Source organism: Ursus americanus, chromosome 30 (genome assembly GCF_024610735.1).
Source record: "Ursus americanus isolate L20-20 chromosome 30, mUrsAme1.1.p, whole genome shotgun sequence".
NCBI classification, from domain to species: Eukaryota; Metazoa; Chordata; class Mammalia; order Carnivora; family Ursidae; genus Ursus; species Ursus americanus.
The window spans coordinates 28,844,782-28,863,946 of record NC_142156.1 but is presented as its reverse complement, the minus strand read 5'-3'; the positions used below and the strand labels follow the sequence as shown (position 1 = coordinate 28,863,946).

Genomic DNA, 19,165 nt, shown 5'->3' with positions numbered 1-19,165 from the left:
GGAACTGCAGCATCTTTTGAAAGCTGATGTTGCAGAGGAAAAAAAAAACATATGAGGTGGAATAATGTTAAGGTGGAAAGAAAAAGCTGTGAAAGTCCAGGTTTTTAAATTTTCCTAATGAAAGGTTTGGCTGAGCAGTCGACCTTGTACCCTTTATGCAACCTGGGTTGGAAGGTGCTGCTGAGAAGCGCTTCCTGGTGGCGTGTGCACCTGTTCCAGGCGTCAAGTGTGTTGGTTGCAGTTGTCAGTTTCTTCCTGTTTGTTTTTCAGATGATCACGCAACATAAAGGCATACCTAGGCCCCCACTTCAGAGTGCCTCATTTCTGTGTCTGTTCTCACTAATGCTATTAAGCTTGCCTACGGTACAGGAACACAGGCTCCGGGGGCCCTGGTGTCTGAACAGCGTATTTTGCAGGATGATTTTGACAACGATGTTGATGCTCTGCTGGAAGAGGGCCTTTGTGCTCCCAAAAAGAGACGGATGGAGGAGAAATACGGAGGAGACAGTGACCATCCATCTGACGGAGAGACAAGCGTGCAGCCAATGATGACCAAGATTAAAACTGTGCTCAAAAGTAAGTCAGCCAGTCAGAAAGTAGTGTGTTTGTGGGGTGGCAGAAGTGCCGGTTTGAGAGCCCTTGGGTGCCAGGCAGTGGTGTGGGCAGTGGGCACGTGTTTGCGGGAGGACAGTCACATGTGATGAAGGAGAAACAGACAAGACACAAGGAGGTATCATACGCACAATGATCTGAGTGCAGATTGTGGTGTCTGCTGTGGATACACAGCAGAGCGGCTGGTGTTGTGCAGGGGGTAGGGAGGGCACCTCTGATGGGGTGAGGAGGGGGGATGATGTTGTTGCTGGGAGATGACAAGATGGGCAACTAGAGGATGTGAGGCCAAGGCCAGAGGTGGGTGCAGCACTGTGGCAGGCGATGGTTGCAGTCTGGGTTCTGGATTCTCTGCCAAGTGTCAGGGGAAGCCACTAGAAGCAGGCAGGAGTTGTTACACAATTTTTGTCTAAAAGCACAGCTTCTGTGGCTGCAGCATGGTGTGTGTACTTTAGATGGGCAGGGTGGGAGGTTCTCTGGTAGGGGTGAAGGTGTTCCAGAGCTGCACTTGGATTTGGGGATGGTGGGGGGAGCAATCGGAAGGCACCCAGAGTCATGCCTGTGCTGCTCGTTTGCCAGTGCAGTGCAGAGCTGAGAGAAGTCGGTGTCAGTTTCTATCTTTTCTGTCCTGGAGTTGCCTATGGGGCTGGGCATTGGGCAGTGGGAAGGGGCTGAACAGATGCATGGGGACTCAGGCACACAGTTGAGACCTTAGGCTGAGGGCTGGGGTGTGGAAGGTGGCCTGGCATGATGGGAGGAAATTGAGGGGCAGGTGGTGTGCAGTCTCTGACTGCAGAGTGGACAGGTCGGCTGTGCTGGGTGCCACAAAGCCCTGTCCATTCTGAGTGGCCCGGTTCAGGTTCACAGTATGCTTGGCCATAATCGCAGGCGTGCCACTGCGCCTGCCTGCACCAGGCACTGCTTTGCCTTTCCCTCTGCAGCCTTCTGCTCCACCTCACCCTCCTGGCAGCCTGCCCCACAGTGCTGCCTCCTAGGAGCTGCAGCATGGGCCTCAGGCTCAGGGGTGCGTGTAAGCTGCTTGTGAGCTCTTCAGACGGCTGGGCCAACTTTATGACTGCTAGTTGTCACAAATGAGTAGCCCAGGTGCACCTGTGTCCCATGTTGTACTTTGCTAGCATTTTGTTTGCTTCTCCTTGACCTGACTTAGCCCAGAGCTGGTGTAAGGCAGCTCCTTGGCTCTAGCCTAGGTAGGGGAGAGTTCCTGCCAGTGTTTGTGTATCTCTAACTTGTAGTGCTTCCTCCTGGGGCCCATCCTGACATCAGCCATCCAGCCGGTACTCTTATGTTCTGATGTCAGGCCAGGGGTTAACACTGCCGGGTGGGGACCTGGCACTCGGGTGCTACTCCCTTGTCCATGAGAGTCCCTCATGCCATTTCATTATGTCTGTGGTTTTTAAATGTCATTTGCTTTTTTCTTTTGTTCCTGAATTTCTCACTTGCTCCCAATTCCGCTAAGAGAATTAAGTTTCAGTTAAATCTTTGTGCTTTTCCTAGTCACTGGGCTTGTCAGTGGCAGGTGTCAAGTGGGTAACAAGTCTTGACCTTTTTTCTCTGATTGCCTGTAAAGCAAAGAAGGGATTGGGAGTAGTGTTTTAAAACTGATTTAGAAAAGAATGAATTGGAAGTAGTGTTTCACATGCCGGTGAGAGTGTGCAGCTCGGGTACAACGAACACTTGCTGTCTAGTCACAGGGAGCAGTGGTTGGCAGACATGCGATTTATTAACAAAGCTTACTCAGCCCCTGTGGTGCCCACGGCTGTGCAGACAGCAGCTGAGGTGAGGACTTGTGTCTTGCAGAACCTCATCCCAGGCTCCTTCGTGCACCATGTGCTGTTCTAGGCCCCAGAGCATAGCTGTGAACAAGGCAGACAGCCTCCTGCTGTTGAAGAGGGACTTAGACTCTCTGGGTTGGAGCCATGTAGACAAGCACCACAGTTGAGAGCAGAGTTTTGTGCCTGGGAGGTGCTGAGTGGCAGGCAGGGCTGGGGTAGGCTCTGTCTGCTGGAGGGTGGGGTTTTCCCCTACTCCCCTCGTTCTTAGAGGTTCTTTTCAATCCTGGGTTGACTTGACTATTTTTATCTGCCACGTGTCATAATTTTGAAGCCATCTTTACACCTCAAAGTATTTTTGAAGTGATTGTGGGATGCTCTTGTCTCCTGTGCAGGTCGTGGCCGTCCTCCTACAGAACCGTTGCCCGACGGGTGGATCATGACATTCCATAACTCCGGAGTCCCGGTGTACCTACACAGAGAGTCTCGGGTGGTCACCTGGTCCAGGCCGTACTTCCTGGGAACGGGAAGCATACGGGTAGGGGATGCATCAGTCGTGAATTTAGTCTTGTAAGTTTGCAGACTAAACATGCACACCTTGCGTTTGCATGGTAGCCAGGCAGAGGCAAGTGGAAGGCTTCGGGTGTTCAGAACTTTGGGGTCATCCTTGTAATCTGTGTTGCAATTTCACTATCCACAGAAACATGATCCTCCTCTGAGCAGCATTCCCTGTCTGCATTACAAGAAAATGAAGGACAATGAGGAAAGAGAGCAAAACAGTGAGCTTGCCCCCAGTGGGGAAGTGTCCCCTGTCAAGCCCCTGAGCCGAACTGCGGAGTTGGAATTCCCCCTGGAAGAGCCCGACTCCATGGGAGCTGACTCGGGGGCCCTGGATGAGAAGGACCCACTGGGGGCTGAGGCTGCCCCCGGGGCCCTGGGGCAGGTGAAGGCCAAGGTTGAGGTGTGCAAAGATGAATCAGTTGGTAAGTTTCTGGAGTGAACTTCCTTCCTTCCTTGCTGGTTGGGATCCATCTGCAGGGACGTGGCTGCACTCCACGCCTTCCCCGGGGTTACATTCCTTCTGCCGAAGGCGACCTGTTCCTGCTTTTGTCTGTGAGGAAGGTACTTCTGGGGACCTCTCTCTACTCTTACATGGTTGGAAACTCCTGTCTCCCTGATTTTAGAACCTGCCTGGGTCTGCAGGCCCCACATGGCCGGTGCTGCCATGGAGATGGCTACTGTCATTGCAGACTGGCCTTTTTCTCTGGTCACGTTTGTGACCTTACCTGAAATTTTGGTTTTTCAGTAGGATGTGCTCCTGTGGCATTGTTTTGATCTATCTTGATGCACTCAGAATGAACTTCTTCAAGCCACAGACTCAGTACTGGGAGACAGCCACTATTCTGTGGAGTTTCCCTCTTCAACCCCGTAATTGCTTTTGGCTGTGTATTGGTGTTTCTTTTCTCTCTCCTGTGTTTTTTAGCTTAGGTCTACCCATATAAGTCTTAGTTGTCTCTACAATGGTGGCAGACCTCTCTCAACCTACCTGCTGAATCTCTTTCAAAGAGGACTTTGTGTTTTCAGGATTTCTGGTTATTGCTATTTGGATATTGTCTGAATATTGCTGCCCAGCCTTCCTTGTAACTCGTAGGTGTGAGGAGCCTAGAAAAGCTGGGTTGGAGGGGGGCACCACTGCTGAGGGAGGGTTGGCCTCTGTGGAGAGGGCTCGGTGGAGCCTTAGGCATCTGGGGAAAGGCAGGGTGTGTCACTGCTCCCCAGTTTCCCCCCCCGTGGGTGGACTGCCATCTCCCCCTCCCCCCCAACCTACCTGCCTGCCTGTTGCCTCCCTCCACATCCACATCAGCTTCCCGTGTTCTGTCAGTGTGTCGGCGCTTTTCTCAGGACCCAGCTGGAAGGGAGCTTTCATTTTAAGACTCAACGTATTTGTTTCTTTCTTTAAATCCATCTTTACACACATGTAACACCTGAATGTGTTCTTGTTTTTCTGAAAACACCTGTCTTTCACATCTAATTTTACTCCCTTGGGAGAGGTGACCACTGTACTTGTTTCCAGACTTCCTTTCCTGCATTCACATGTAAAGAAATACGTGGTTTGGGTGTGTAATTAGGTGGGTGCAGGTATATCATTTCACAGCCTTGTGTTTTAACCATGTATTCCTCGGTCTCACACATGGAACTCCTCCCTCCACTTCCACAGGCATTGCTCTTAGGGCTGAGTGTGAGCCACAAGTCCCTGCCTCAGGGCTTACACTTGAGTAAGAAACCAGTGAGGGTAACGTGACCCTCTAGGATATCCTGGGAGAGAGAGGGGTAGTGGGTACAACAATAAAAGCAGGCGGCCCCTGGGAACTTCACAGAGTAGGGGTGGGTGGTGAGCGGTGGGACTGGGCCAGGGGCTGTGTGGGGAGAGGCATGACAGGTGCCAGGGCCCCAGCTGCCTGGGTGTGTTGCTGAGTGTGCAGCCAGCCAGAGTGGCTGGAGGGGAGAGTGCAAGGTGCACAGTGCTTCGGCTGCTGTGGTACTTGTTTTGATACAGGGAGAAAAGTCTTGAAGACCATCTGGTTTTTTGGGTTTTATTTAAAGCTTTTTCTTTTTCTCTTGTTCTTGTTCCAAACAGACTAAAAGAGTGTCTCAGAAATTTGTCCATACGGGACCTTCCTGAGTAATTTGAGTGACAGGACCTAATTCAGGGGCGCCTGGGTGGCTCAGTCAGTTAAGTGTCTGCCTTAGGCTCAGGTCATGATTCCATGGTGCTGGGATCAAGCCCCATGTCAGGCTCCCTGTTCAGTGGGGAACCCACTTCTCCCTCTTTCTGCCCCTCTCCCCTATTTGTGCTTTCTCGCTCACTCTCTCAAGTAGATAAATAAAATCTTTAAAAAAAAGAAAGAAAGAAAGGACCTGATTCTTTGCTTTCTTTACCCTCAAAAGGAAAAGGGAAAGGGGAATGGCATGGCAGGACCTGTTTGGTGGGCTGTCCATCACCATCCTACTCACTGGACAGAGGAAACATGACTCTTAGATTGGAAGTTAGCAGTTTTGTTCTCTGATAAATCCACACAGATCTTGAGGAATTTCGGAACTACCTGGAAAAGCGTTTTGACTTTGAGCAAGTCACTGTGAAGAAATTCAGGACTTGGGCCGAGCGGCGGCAATTTAACCGAGAAATGAAACGGAAACAGGCTGAGTCCGAGAGGCCCATTCTGCCGGCCAATCAGAAACTCATCACTCTGTCTGTGCAGGATGCACCCACAAAGAAAGGTGAGTTGGGGCGTGTATGGCTGATTGGTTAGCCTGTTGTTTTTCACTTGATGGTCTTAGAACATATGCTTTGTGTGTGAGTTGCATTTACTTCAGAGCTTATGTTTACCCTGTGAATGCCGAGGTGCACTACGTTCACGGTGGTGAGCCCCTAATTCCGTGAGTCGCTAACTTGGATGGTGCCCGGTCCCGAGTGCTAGCTTGCAGCAGGTCCTCACGCTGTTGCTGAGATAGGCCTTCTTGTCACAGAGTTTGTCATTAACCCCAACGGGAAGTCCGAGGTCTGCATCCTGCACGAGTACATGCAGCGCGTCCTCAAGGTCCGCCCTGTTTATAATTTCTTTGAATGTGGTAAGTTTGACCTTCCTCATCTCAGCCCTGAAGAATCCTACACCTCGTCGGGTCGTGGTGGGGGAGGTGGGAACTGACCATTAACCTCACTCCGCTGGGATAGAAGTGAAAGGGCAGGGAGAAGTGCGCTGCAGGTGGGCGGGTCGTTTTCACAGCCATGTGCCCCATCTGAGGGCAAATGCCCCTACCTCCCCCTTTCTTTATCCATACTCTTCCCCACCCCCACCTTCCTCTCATCCCTTGCTCTGAAGAAGGCCCCCCCTGCCTGGGGGCGGGTGGACGAAGGGGCCTCAGGCCTGCACTTCCCACCAGCTGTCTCCTGTGGCCATCCGCATCACATCTTTGTGAAAACCAGTTTGTCTTCCCCGTGGAACCCTGAACCCAGGAGTCACTCATTGTTTTCATGTCGTTTCTTTGGCTTCCTGCATCTGTTTATCTCTGCTCTTCACAGTCTTCTGTCCATCTTTCACAGACATTGATCCCTGTCCCTGGTGGCTTGGCCTCTGGCCTCCTGTCCCCTTCCAGCTTACTAACCTGTGGTCCCATTTCCCAGTTTTCCTGGCATGCTGTCTGCCTGCTGACCAATCCTTGGCCCTATCTCCATGCTTCAGGGAGCCCCTGTCTCTGCCTTTCAGCAGTAGCCCAGACCCTGCCTTATCTCTTGGTGCTAGCAGATTGTATGTGTGCATGTGTGCACACCTTTAATGTCTTGGCAAGTATTTTTAAAACTGTAATTTTAATTTTAAGAGAACCCAAGTGAGCCTTTTGGTGCCTCGGTGACCATTGATGGTGTGACCTATGGATCTGGAACTGCAAGCAGCAAAAAACTTGCGAAGAATAAAGCTGGTAATGTGCCTACTTGGGTGCCAGAGACCAATGCTGTCCACGGTGTCTGCCCCTCCCCTTGGCTAGGGAGGGCTGGGGGTGGGGCAAATCTATTTGTTTTATGTAATCCTCTAAGTTGGTTTCTTAAAAGTATGTGCTCATTGGAAAAGACTCAAATAGAGAAAGTAAAATGTGAGAAATAAACCTAAAAACCTCAAACCTTCTCTGCTCTGTGGCAGCTGGGCCAGAATCTCCTGCCCTTGTCCCCACTGCTCACAGAGCTAACTGGGCCGTGGTGAGCACACGTTCTAGGGTGGGTTTGTGTGTAAACCGAGCAAAATGTGGGCATGCTAGGAGATGACAAACAGGTGGCTTTTCACACTGTTGGCATTCTCTTTGAGTGGTTTCTGGATTTGGGACTGCCACTCACTGAACGTAGCCTGTCGGATCCCTGGGAAGGCCTATGTTTTCCAGTTAAAAGGGAAGCCATTCTGCCTCACCATCAGGGTTACTTGGCCTCTTCTTGGAAGTGGAGCACATTTTAGGGTGGGTGTTGGGGGTGCACCCCAGGCCCTGGTGCCCACAGTTTGATTCTTACGGTTTCTACCTCTGTTATAGTGGCTTTCAAAGCAGCTTTGCCCTGTATAAGCTTCAAGTATGTCCGTTTTATCACATTCTTACCAGGTCTCGGGGGGGGGGGGTGAAAGTGCTTTTGTTCATGTGACGCAGAGTTTACCTTGGAGTTGCTTTCTTTTGTGGCGTACGCTGAGGATGATTGGGAGGATAGGTTACTTTCTGTCCTTATGTGAGGCTGTGTTGGGCTCACGCACTCCATCCCTTCTCCAGGAAGGCCTGCTGTCCATTTTAGAGAGATTGTGCCATAAGCCTTTTACAGCTTAACAAACTGGTGCTAACAAGGTCATGAGGCAAATAGCTCACAGAGGAGGGCCCACTGTGGGAGTGGAAACGTCCTGGCAGTAGGGCTCTGCTCTCCCCATGTGCGAGGATCCACATACTGTGCCCAGACCCCCCAGCACCTATGACTATAGGGTCAGATTATTACCCCTCCCCATTCCCCACACCCCCCCATGTCCCCACCCCAGTGGTGAGTGGCAGCCCTCCTCACTCAGAAATCTGTGCTCAGCATTGAGCCATCCCTCTGCTCCATCCTGCAGACGCTTTCTCAAGAGTATCCATCCTGTCTCGCTGCTTCCCCCCCACACACTCACAGTAGCCTGCTCAGTCCTCAGGCCTCAGTGCTTGGCCTGGGTCCCACTGAGCATTTGCCTGCACGCCACCATGGTGATTTGTCTGAAGCAGATCTCTCCCGCCTTGCCTGCTACCAGTACCTCAGGGCAAGAGTACATACAGCTTGGTGTGGCTTTATGAGGCTGCCCGCAGCCTAACACTTGCCCCACTGTGTCCTTTGCTCAGGATGTGCTCCTCCATCCTCTACTCTCCCTGCCTCTGAAGTGCTGCTGTTCCCCAGGGCCCTTGCTTCCCCCTGAGCCATGGGAACCCTGGCCCTGCACCAGAGCCAGCATGCATCATGCTCTGGAGTCAGGAAGCAAGCTGGGCCCAAGCCCTCACCCTTGGGGTTTTTCTTTTCATAGCCCGAGCTACGCTGGAGATCCTTATCCCTGACTTTGTCAAACAGACCTCTGAGGAGAAGCCCAAAGACAGTGAAGAGCTTGAGGTGAGTGTCCTTAATCCTGCTGTGTCTAGAGCTGTGGCTTCAATCCAGTGTCTGTGCCACCCCCACCCTACCTCCCAGGTTAGTGCAGGTTATGGATTTAATCATCCAAGCTCCAGGTGATTTTGTTTGTTCATATTTCATAAAAGGGGAAACTTTGTCTTTGTGCAAGCAAGGGGGGGAAATGTCATTTTTTTCAGAGATTTTTGTCCTCTGTGTCTTGCAATGGGTGGTAAAGAATGTGCACAGTAAGTGTATTTGGAAGGAAGTCAGCTCTCCCCTGACTGTAGATCCATGGTGGGAATCTGTCTTTGAGACAGAGTCTGTAAGTTAGGTTGTTCTTTGTAATAAGAACTGTTTAAAACTACTTGTAAACCTTTTTGGGTAAATATGATTCTGTGATTATTTGTAGTGGGGGGCTTTTCAAACTCTGAAGAAGGTATTCTTTTTTATAACGACTTTATTGATCTGTGTATATATGTATATATCTATATATATCATAAATTTTGCTACTTTAAACCATGCTATCGAGTGGATTTTCGTATATTCAGAGTTGTGCAATCATCACAGTGGTCTAATCTTAGAATATTTTCATCTGTCTAAAAGGAAGCCCTGTACCCATTAGCAGTCATTTCTAATTCTCCCTGTCCCCCAGCCCCTCAACTCCTGGCAACCACTAATCTCCTTTTCTGTTTTGATGGATTTGCCAGCTCTGGACACTTGCTATCAGTGGAATCATATGACATGTAGCTTTATTGGCTGGCTTTTTAAACCATGCTGTGTGAGCTGTGGGTTTTATCCTATTGAGGACGTTTCCTTCTGTTTTACTGAGAGTTTTTTTCAGGAATGGATGTTAAATTTTGTCAAATGTTCCTGCTTCTATTGAGATGATTGTGTGGTTTTTATCTTTTACTTTACTCATATGGTGGTATATTGCATGGGTGTTTGAATATTAAACCAACCTTGGATTTCTGGGACAAATCCCACTTGGTTGCAGTGTACATAAGTTTTATGTGTTGCTGGATTTAGCATGCTGGTATTTTGTTAAGGACTTCTGCAGCTATATTTATAAGGGACACTCATCTGTAGTTTTCTTGTGATGTGTGGTGTTGGTGTTGGGGGAATACTGTCTTTACAGAATGAGGTGGAAAGTGTTCCTTTCTCTTCTTTTGTGTAGAATAGTTTGTGAAAGGTTGGTATTAATTTTTAAACATTTGGTAGAATTCAGTGAAAATATCTGAGTCTAGACTTGACTTTGGGGTTATTTAATAACTGATTCAGTCTTTTCATGTACTTCTCTTCAGATTTCCTGCCTCCTTTTTGACCTGGTTTGGGGACTTTGTCTTTATAGGAGTTTTTCCATTTGATCTACGCTATCTCTTTCATTGACATACATTCTTTCCTAGTGTTCCCTCATGACCCGCTTTATTTTGGTAAGTTTGTGCTGCTCCTGCGTTCATTCCTGATTTTAGTAGTTTAGACTTCTCTTTTTTTTCCTCTTGGTCAGTCTAAAGTTTGTCACTGTCATTGATCTTTCAGAGATCCAGCTTCTGGTTTTGTTTGTTTTTTCCAATTGGCTTTTTTATTTTCTGTTTTATTTGTTTCTGTACTAGCCTTTATTTGCTGTCTTTGGCCAGCCTTGGTTTAGTTTGTTCTTTTCTAGTGTCTTCAGGTTAGGGTACTGATTTGAGGTGTTCTTTTTAAATACTGGAATATATGGCTATAAATTTTTTTCTGTGTACTACTTTAACTGCAGCCCATAAGCTTTAGTGTGTTGTGTTTCTGTTTTCGTTCATCTCAAAGTATTTTTCTCATTTCCCTTGTGATTTTTTTTCCTTGAACAATTGGTCGTTTTAGGAATGCTTAATTTTCATGTATTTGTGAATTTCCTAAATTTCCTTTAGTTGTTGATCTTTAATTCCAGTGTGGCTCAGAAACATAGTTTGTATGATTTCAGTCAGTCCTTTTAAGTTCACTGAGGCTTATTTTAGGACCTAACGTACAATCTGCCCTGGAGAATGTTACCTGTGTGCATGAGGCGAGTGCACTTCCTACTGTTACTGGGTGAAGCAGATGTCGGTTAGGTCCAGTTGGTGTATAGTGTTTTTCTGTATCTTCGTTGGTCTTCTGCCTTGTTCTGTGTTTTTGTTTTTAAGAGAGAGAGAGAGGGGAGAGAGGGCGTGCACATGCCCATGGTTGGGGGAGGGGGAGAGGAAGGAGAGGGAGCAGGGAGAGAGAATCTGAGGCAAGCTCCATGCCCAGCGTGGAGTTGGAGTCCAGTGCAGGGCTCCATCTCACAACCCTGACATCACAACCTGAGCTGAAATCAGAGTTGGGTGCCTAACCGACTGAGCCACCCAGGTGCGCCCTGTCTTCTGTCTGTTGTTGAGAGTGGGTATTGGAGTCTCCAGCTGTTATTCTCGAATTATTTCTCCCTTGAATTTTGTCCATTTTTGCTTCATGTATTTTGGGGCTGTTGTTAGATACATATATTTTTGTGGTATTGTGATATAATAAGAAATGTATGTTCAGTCTTTGTTCATGGTTCCTGATGCAGAGCTTCTACAATATATTAATGTTTGTTTTTTGTTCCTAGTTCTTTAAAAAGTTGCAGGTTGTTAAAGGTGAATGGAATGTCTTTTGTTTTTAACACACCCCTTTCATTCTTTTTTTTTTTTTTAATTCTATTTAAGTAATCTCTATACCCAACATGGAGCTCAAGCTCAAGATCAAGAGTTGCATGTTCCACCAGCTGAGCCAGCCAGACTCCCCTAACACATCCCTTTCAACCACACTTGAGTTTATGTTAATGAAGTGACTTTTGGACCATCCCTTTGAATGGGAGCTGTTTGCCTGTGGAATCTACCGTATAATTAGAGCCGTTAGAACTTTCAGAGCGCCACTGCCCCACCGTGTGTGTGTGTGTGTGTGTGTGTGTGTGTGTGTGTGTGTGTGTAATGGAGGTTGAGCTAATTGCGAATGGCCAGTGATGTAATCAGTTGTGCCTGTTGTACTAAAGCCTTCATTAAAAAAAAAAACAAAACTGAAAGGGTTCAGAGAGCTTCTGGGTTGGTGAGCACATTGAGGTGCTAAAAAAAATGGCATGCTCAGAGAAGGCATGGAAGCTCTATACCCCTTCCTTTGTACTTTGCCCTATTTATCTTTTCCATCTGGTTGTTCTTGAGTTATATCGTTTTGTAGTAAATCAGTGCTCTAGTAGTAAACTGTTGTCCTGAGCTCTGTGAGCTGTTCTGGGAAATTATTGAAGCTGAGGAAGGGTTGGGAACCGGCACTGTACAACTGCACAGTCAGAAGCACAGGTGACAGCCTAGACTTGAGGTTAGCGTCAGGTGGTGGCAACAGTCTTGTGGAACTGAGCCCTTAACCTGTGGAGTCTGCTCCAACTCCTGGCAGTTAGCGTTAGAACTGCTTGGTGTGGAAACCCACTCATTTAGTGTCACGGGTGTTGAAACTAGAAGTCAGTTCTGTTTAATGTTTATAATAGTTAGGTCATCTTGAGGGAAGGGCCCTTTGTCATTATTAAATATCCTTTATTTCTAGTAACAGTTTGTGTCTTAGAGTCAGTTTTGTCTGATACAGTCACTCCTACTGTCGTAGTTACTCTTTGCGTGATACATGTTTCCCTCTTTTTACTTTTAGCCTATTTGTGACTTTGAATCTAAATCATGTGTCTTATAGACAGCATATAATTGGGTTTTGTTTTTATCCTTCTGTCAATCCCTGCCTGTTGATCAGAGGGCTTAGGCAATTTTTTGGGAAGGTTTCATTTTATTTTATTTTTAAAAAATTTATTTGAGAGAGAGTGTGAATGAGAGTGTGGGGAGGGGCAGAGGGAGAGAATCCCCATGCAGACTTCCCACTGAGTATGAAGCTGCCCTGCTCGATCCCACCACCTCTGAGACGATGACTTGAGCCAGAATGAAGAGTCGGATGTTCAACTGACTGAGCCACCCAGGATCCCCTAAAGATTTTATTTTTAAGTGATCTCTGCACCCAACGTGGGGCTCAAACTCACAATCTTGAGATCAAGAGTCTCATGGTCCACTGACTGAGCCAGCCAGTCACCCCTTTTAATTTTAGTTTATAGACTTTTTTTGTTTTTCTTTTCAGCAGGGGTGGGGTGCTTAATCCATTGAAATGTAATTACTGATAAGGTAGAATTGATACATGCCATTAACTGTTTGCTTTCTGTTTTATGTCTTTTTGTTGCTCATTTCCTTCATTACTGCTTTCTTTGCCTTAAATACTTTAGCCATTTTCTCAGTGGTTGTCCTAGGGAATTCCAGTCACATCTAAACTGAAAACGATCTAGTTTGGACTACTGCCAGCTTACTTGAGTCTTATACAAAACTTTGCTCCTGTATAGCTCTGTTTACCCTCACTTTTATGCTTTTACTGTCACAAATGACATCTCTGTATGTTGTGTGTTCATAAATGTGGATTTATAATTATTGCTTTATGTAGTTGTCTCTTAATTGAGGTAGGGAAAAAAGTTAGAAACAATATGCATTTGTATTGTCTTTTATTTACTGTAGTTACCTTTACCTTCTGTAGTGGCCTCAGTTTGTTAACAGTCTGTAGTGTTCCTTTTATTTCAGCCGGAAGGCTCTTAGTATTTCTTGGAGAGCAGTGCTGCTAGCAGTGGATTCTCTCGGGTTTTGTTGGTCTGAGAATGTCTTAATGATTCCCTTTTTGAAGCATAGTTTTGTTGGATATAGAATTTTTGGTTGACATTCTTTTTCTTTGTAGTGGGAATATGTCATCCTACTGCCTTCCGGCCTCTACAAGGAGAGAGAAGTCAGCTGTTCATCTTATTCGACAGTCACATTATTGATGAGTTGTTTCTCTTAACTGTTCTCAAGGTTTTCTCTTTGGCCTTTGACAGAAATGTCTAGGTATAGATTTCTTTAGTTTGTTCTTTTTGGAATTTGTCGAACTTCTTGAATATGTAATGTTTTTCATCCTTGAGAAGTTTCAGGCTTTATTTCCTCTTTTTGCCCTTTTATTTTTCCTCTCTTTCTGGGACTCCCATTATATGTAAGCCACACTCCCACGGTATCCCACAGGTCTCATAGACACACAGACCTCATAGGCACTGGCCTTTTTTTGTTTTTTGTTTTTTTTTAATTTTCCTCAGACTATATATTTTTTATTTGCCTATTTTTTTTTCAAGTAGGCTCCATGCTAGGCAGTGTGGGGCTCGAACTCATGACCCTGAGATCAAGAGTCAGAAGATTGAGCCACCCAGGCACCCCTTCGATTTGCTTATCTTAAGGTTGCTAATCTTTCTTCTGACTGTTCGAATATACTTTTGAACCCCTCTAGTGAATTTTTTATAATTTCTATGTCTTTATTGATATTCTGTTTGGTGAGATACTGTTCTTGTGCTTCCCTTTAACTCTTTAGACATGGTGTTTTGTTTGTTTGTTTAGTTTTTTATAGTTGATTTAAAGCCTATAGTAAGACCAGTTTCTTCAGGGATGGTTTGTATTGACTGCTTTTCCCCATCTTGTAGGGCATATACAGTTGTGTTTCATTTCATATCTCATAATTTTGTTTCTTGAAATCTGGATGTTTTAAATAATGCGGCAAATATGGATATCAGATTACCCCCTCTTCCCAAGTTTTGTTGTTTTTGCTGTTTTTTTTTGCTATTTAGTGATTTTGTTAGTTTGCTAGGACTGGCATAACAGCGTATCACAACCTGTTGATTTAAACAACAGAAATTTTTTGCCTCATGATTCTAGAGGCTAGACATCTAAAATCTAAGTGTTAGGGCAGGGTGGGTTGGTTCCTTCTGGGGACTGGGAGGGAAGGATCTCTTTCAGGCCTCTTTCCTTCATTTGGAGATAGCTGTTGGAGATAACTGATAACAGGCTTTCTCCCTTGTATGTGTGTTTGTTTCCAGATCTCTTTATAATGACAGTAGTCATGTTGGATTAGGGCCCATGCTAATGACCTCATTTTAACTTGATTACCTCCGTAAGGACCCTGTCTGCAAAAAAGGTCACATAATGGCATACTGGGAGGAGATAGGATTTCAGTATATGAATTTGCGGGGGGACATATTTCAACCCATAACAGCGACTTTCCTAGACTATTCTGTGAAATCCAGATCAGAGATTTCTTTATCTAGACCAGTAAGTTTCCTAGCCTTTGCCAGGGGGCTGTTTATACGTGTTGGAGTCACCTTTAGTGCTTTAGTAGTTGACAACTGTGTCTTAGCCTTTACTTCCAACTTGCACAGAGCTTCCGAGTCAATTGGGTGAGAGGTTTGGGCCTCCTTGGGTCTTTCCTGGTTGTGCACATGGCCACCTAGATCCCTAGACAAGTTGGAGCTTTTTAAAGTCCCCTATGAGCATCTGTCTCATTCTCTTGATTCCTTTTTATGTATTCTGACCTGCCTCTTGCTTGCCAGCTGGTATCCCAGCCTCAGGCAATTGCAGTATGAAACAGTTACCACTGATTATTTTTGACAGATTTCGTGGGGAATTCGGCTGTTTTCACTGAGTGAGCTCTTGAGTTGGGTCATGCAAAGGAAAGTTTTAAAATAGGGCTTTTCTATAGAGCTGCCACTGGGCCAGATAGCAGTGGTTCTCTGGGGTTGGGGTGTTGGGGAACCATCCGGCCTTCTTTAATGGCTCTGGGGTTGCTGGTTCTTAGGCTACTAGAGAGCTGGGAAGAGGAGACAGGAATGGGCCAAGTTAAAATGCTACAAAACTCATTGTCTTACCAAGATTCAGCCATTTTTCTTGAATAAACACTCCTCAGATTATTGTCTTTGTTTAATTTCCAGAATTCTGAAAAAGTTGGTTCTGACAGTTCTTGTTGATTCTATAGAGGAGCAAGTCTCGGAGGTCCTTTATTCTGCCACTCTACAAGTGCTTCAGGATGAATTTAAAATTTTTTCCGATCTTTTTAGACTGATACTATTACAAAATATGGTAAAGTGTCCTTGGCAGTGTTAATGTACACTCAAGTGTCTGTATTCTTTGCTTTATTGTCATAGATGGGCCACAGATAGGTCGCAAAGCCTAATCAGCAGACAACATTTCAAAAGGACTAGCTCCTCCAGGAAGAATCACGTTTTCAGCTTTATTTGTGAATAACCCAACTGTGGAACAGTGGTATTCAGGGACACTTCCAAGGTGTGTTGGAGAACCTGGTCCCTAGACCCCTCCCCATAGCCCTCCAAGGCCCTTAGGATTGGTTGTTGCAGTTGATGATGCGTGGGCTGTATAGGTTGCACTGCACTGTCCTCTGATACAGGGTAGCAGAAACCGGAAGGGTAACTGCGGTTCTGGTGCTGGGAGTTGGCCTGGCCTAGGCAGGCAGGGGATGTGTGGCTCCAGCAGCCTTTTTGGAGGATGGAACTTTGCTTTGTCATAGCAGTTTATCTGAGCAGGCTCTGCTGTTGACCCCTGGTGGGGAGCAGGGCGGGAAGGGGGCGTGCGGCGGTGGACAGGGAAGGGGAGACGGGCCGGGGTGTCTCACCTGTCCCAGCTTGCAGGACCCAGACTCCCTTGCCTGTGGCTATTATTGTGATAAAGTTTAAAGTAACTCGGTAAATTACAGTTGACTTGAGAAATTTTTGACATGTTGAGATAATTCTCCAGGGTTAGTAGAATGAGGGTTAAGAATGCCTGATTTCAACATAACATCCAAGACAGTCTCTATTTAGTGTTGGGGCCTCTAAGATACCAGCAGCTTGCTTGGTTGGTGGTTAAATGAATAAACAGCTCAGCCCAGTTTTTAATCTGAAAGTCTGTGTTCTTGCTCTGGCTTTGGTTCACTTTCATGTTTGGCACCATTGTAGTTCCCTAAGCAGGGACCACCCAGTTTCGGTCTGGCCGGCACAGGGACCCAGGGTGTGTTCCATGGCTCCTTCAGCCTTGCAGGATATGTGTGTTGCACAGTGGTGTGTCACTCCAGTGCCCTGCTCTGTCCTAGCTGCCCTTTACAGTCTTACCACCTGCATTGTGGCCTCCTCTTATGTGGCCATGCAGTGGGATGTGCACCTGGAGGGCTGCAAGCTCTCCCTAGACTATACCATCAGCCCTGCCACTGCCCTACACTTGGTGATCAGAGGACACTTGGTGATTAGAGGCTGGTGGTTACCTCTTCTCTGGAGGCTCATGGTTTTGATGATGACCAGCTGGCAGTCTTTGTGCTCTGTTCTTTCGTCCTCCATCTTTCCTCCTGTCCTCAGTCTGCAAGGTCATTGTGGCTGCAGCCTCTTCCTTGGAGCCTTTCCCATCAGTGCCTCTAGGGAGGCATTTGCATTTGCCTGAGGCATCTGCCGGGACAGATGCTGTGGGTTTCTGGAATTTGTACCTCAGGTTGTGCTGAACAGTAGTAAGATTCAGGTTCTGGCCATGTACTCTGGGGCTCTCCTGAAAAGTGTGGGATCTTTCCAGAAATGACATCAGAAAGCCTGAAAAAGAGGTTTCCCCAGGTGGAGGAGGCCACATAGGCAGCTTGGAAATCCCAGGTAAAAGTTCCCTTGTACACACAACGGGCTTTTCCATGTCAGTTCTCCAATTCGCTGACACCAGCAAGGTGTCTACAACTCTGCTCAGTTCTTACACTGTCTACATGGAGTTGGCTCAGTCCTAAAAGACTGCCCACACTTCACACTCCAGCCACAAATGGGGTGCCCACGCCACCCATATTGCCCAACTACAGATTCAGGGGTTCCCATGACTTCCCTCAGGTTCATTACTTTGCTTGAATTAGAATTTTTTTAGAATCTGCTCTCAGAACTCAGGGAAATACCACCTTATGCTTACTCGTTTATTATAAAGGATACAAATGGACAGCCAGATCAATAGGTCCTTAATTGTGTTTGGTCTTTCTGGTGACCAGCCCCATCATGAAACTCACCTCATGAAACTATCTAGGGTCCCCCACCTGCCCCCGCCCCTAGTTTCCTCACTAGCATAAACTCAGGTGAGGTCTAGAGGGGCTCGTTTGAATAACAAAAGATACACTATCACTCAGGAAATTCTAAGGGTTTTAGGAGCTCCATACCAGGAACTGGATACAGGGACCAAATATGTGTCCCATGGCTAAAAATGTCCTCATCCTCTGGAGAGATTTTTTCACACTTAGAATTTAATTGTATACGTGTGCACACATACACATTATATTTTTCCCGTTTTAAAATTTGTCGGAGAAGAAAGAAGCTTCTCTGTCAGGTGGGATGTGTTAGAGCAGCTCAATCCTGACTGATAGGAATTGCTATGTTGCTCCTAAAAAATCCTGACAGTGTTTCTGTCACATCCTTGTGAGTAGCTCGGTAGGTGGTGGCCCCTCTTTCCCCCGGTGCCCCTGTGGAGGTGTGGCGCTGGAGCTCAGGCCGTGGGGGCAGTATTCCCTTCTTGTGTGGACTCGGGGGGGTGGGGGGAATGGCGGGATGCCAAGGTAGGTTGGGTGGGCCCTGGTTCTTTGGGGGCTCTCACTGTGCCTTGCTATCCTTGAGGTACATTGGCACAAAGTCCACACACAATGGTGGCATGGGTACAGAACAGCCAGAGTTTGAGAGCTGCCATGGAAGCAGAGGCTCAGGGCAGCGCGTGTTTGGTGTTGATGAAAAAGGCAAAAACGGAAGACCAGAACCATGCCCATTCACGAGACCTGGGGTGATTTCTTCTCAGTATATTACTGCTTTGTAGATAGCTGTGGGTTGTGGTTGGGCCATGGTTGTTCTAGAATTTAGGTATTATTGACCCGTTGTTTTTGCCTTTTTGGTTTTTTTTTTCCCCCTCCAATTTACTTTTTATTATATAGAGAGAGTTAAACGCACTTTTTGGTATACTTTTGTGAGTTTAGAACCACGCGTATACTTTTATAATAATGTAACCAAAGCACGGTCAACACAGAACGTTTTCAAATCTTCTTCCCCTCCCAGTTCTCTCTCTCTCTCTTTTTTTTAAAGATTTTATTTATTTATTTGACAGAGATAGCCAGCGAGAGAGGGAACACAAGCAGGGGGGGTGGGAGAGGAAGAAGCAGGCTCCCAGTGGAGGAGCCCGATGTGGGGCTCGATCCCAGAACGCTGCGATCACGCCCTGAGTCAAAGGCAGATGCTTAACGACTGTGCCACCCAGGCGCCCCATCCCCCTCCCAGGTCTCTTGAACTGCCCTTTTGTAGTCAGAATTCTCTGTTTTCACCCTGGTAGGCACTGAGCTGTCTCCCTAGGTTAGCCAGTTCCCGAATGTCTTATCACTGGAGTCACAGGGTAGGTAGCTTGAGAACCAGGCTCCAACTCAGTGATGCATGTGATTCATCTCTGTTGGTGCCTGTGTCGAAGGTTGGGTCATCTTTGCTGCTGAGCGTGCCCACTGCAGGGCAGTGCTGGGTGTGTTCTTCCTTCTTGCTTGAGGGGTGTTAAGTACGTTTCCAGTTTGGGGTGGGTGATTAGCCCTTGGTTGCCATGAGGCTGTCCAGGTTTCGATGTGAGCATAGATAAATAAGCACCCAAGATGGCCTTGCTGGGCCATACGGTAGGTGTATGTTAACTGGATCTCTTTCCGTGTCCGTGGGGAGCAGCATGTATGTGTGGGTCTGTCTCTGCATTTGGTTCTGTCTCTTTGG

The 19,165-nt window shown here is 46.9% G+C and overlaps 1 protein-coding gene across 2 annotated transcripts in view; it reads left to right on the top strand.

The window, feature by feature from the left end:
- Positions 1-19,165, top strand: part of DGCR8 (DGCR8 microprocessor complex subunit) — a 34,560-nt gene that overhangs the window by 5,990 nt on the left and 9,405 nt on the right. For both annotated transcript variants that reach the window (XM_045815096.2, XM_045815098.2), the window contains exons 3-9: positions 417-576; positions 2,795-2,937; positions 3,100-3,382; positions 5,481-5,678; positions 5,928-6,029; positions 6,777-6,875; positions 8,468-8,550. In XM_045815096.2, coding sequence (XP_045671052.1) covers positions 417-576; positions 2,795-2,937; positions 3,100-3,382; positions 5,481-5,678; positions 5,928-6,029; positions 6,777-6,875; positions 8,468-8,550 — 1,068 coding nt within the window. The remainder of the gene's footprint in view (positions 1-416; positions 577-2,794; positions 2,938-3,099; positions 3,383-5,480; positions 5,679-5,927; positions 6,030-6,776; positions 6,876-8,467; positions 8,551-19,165) is intronic.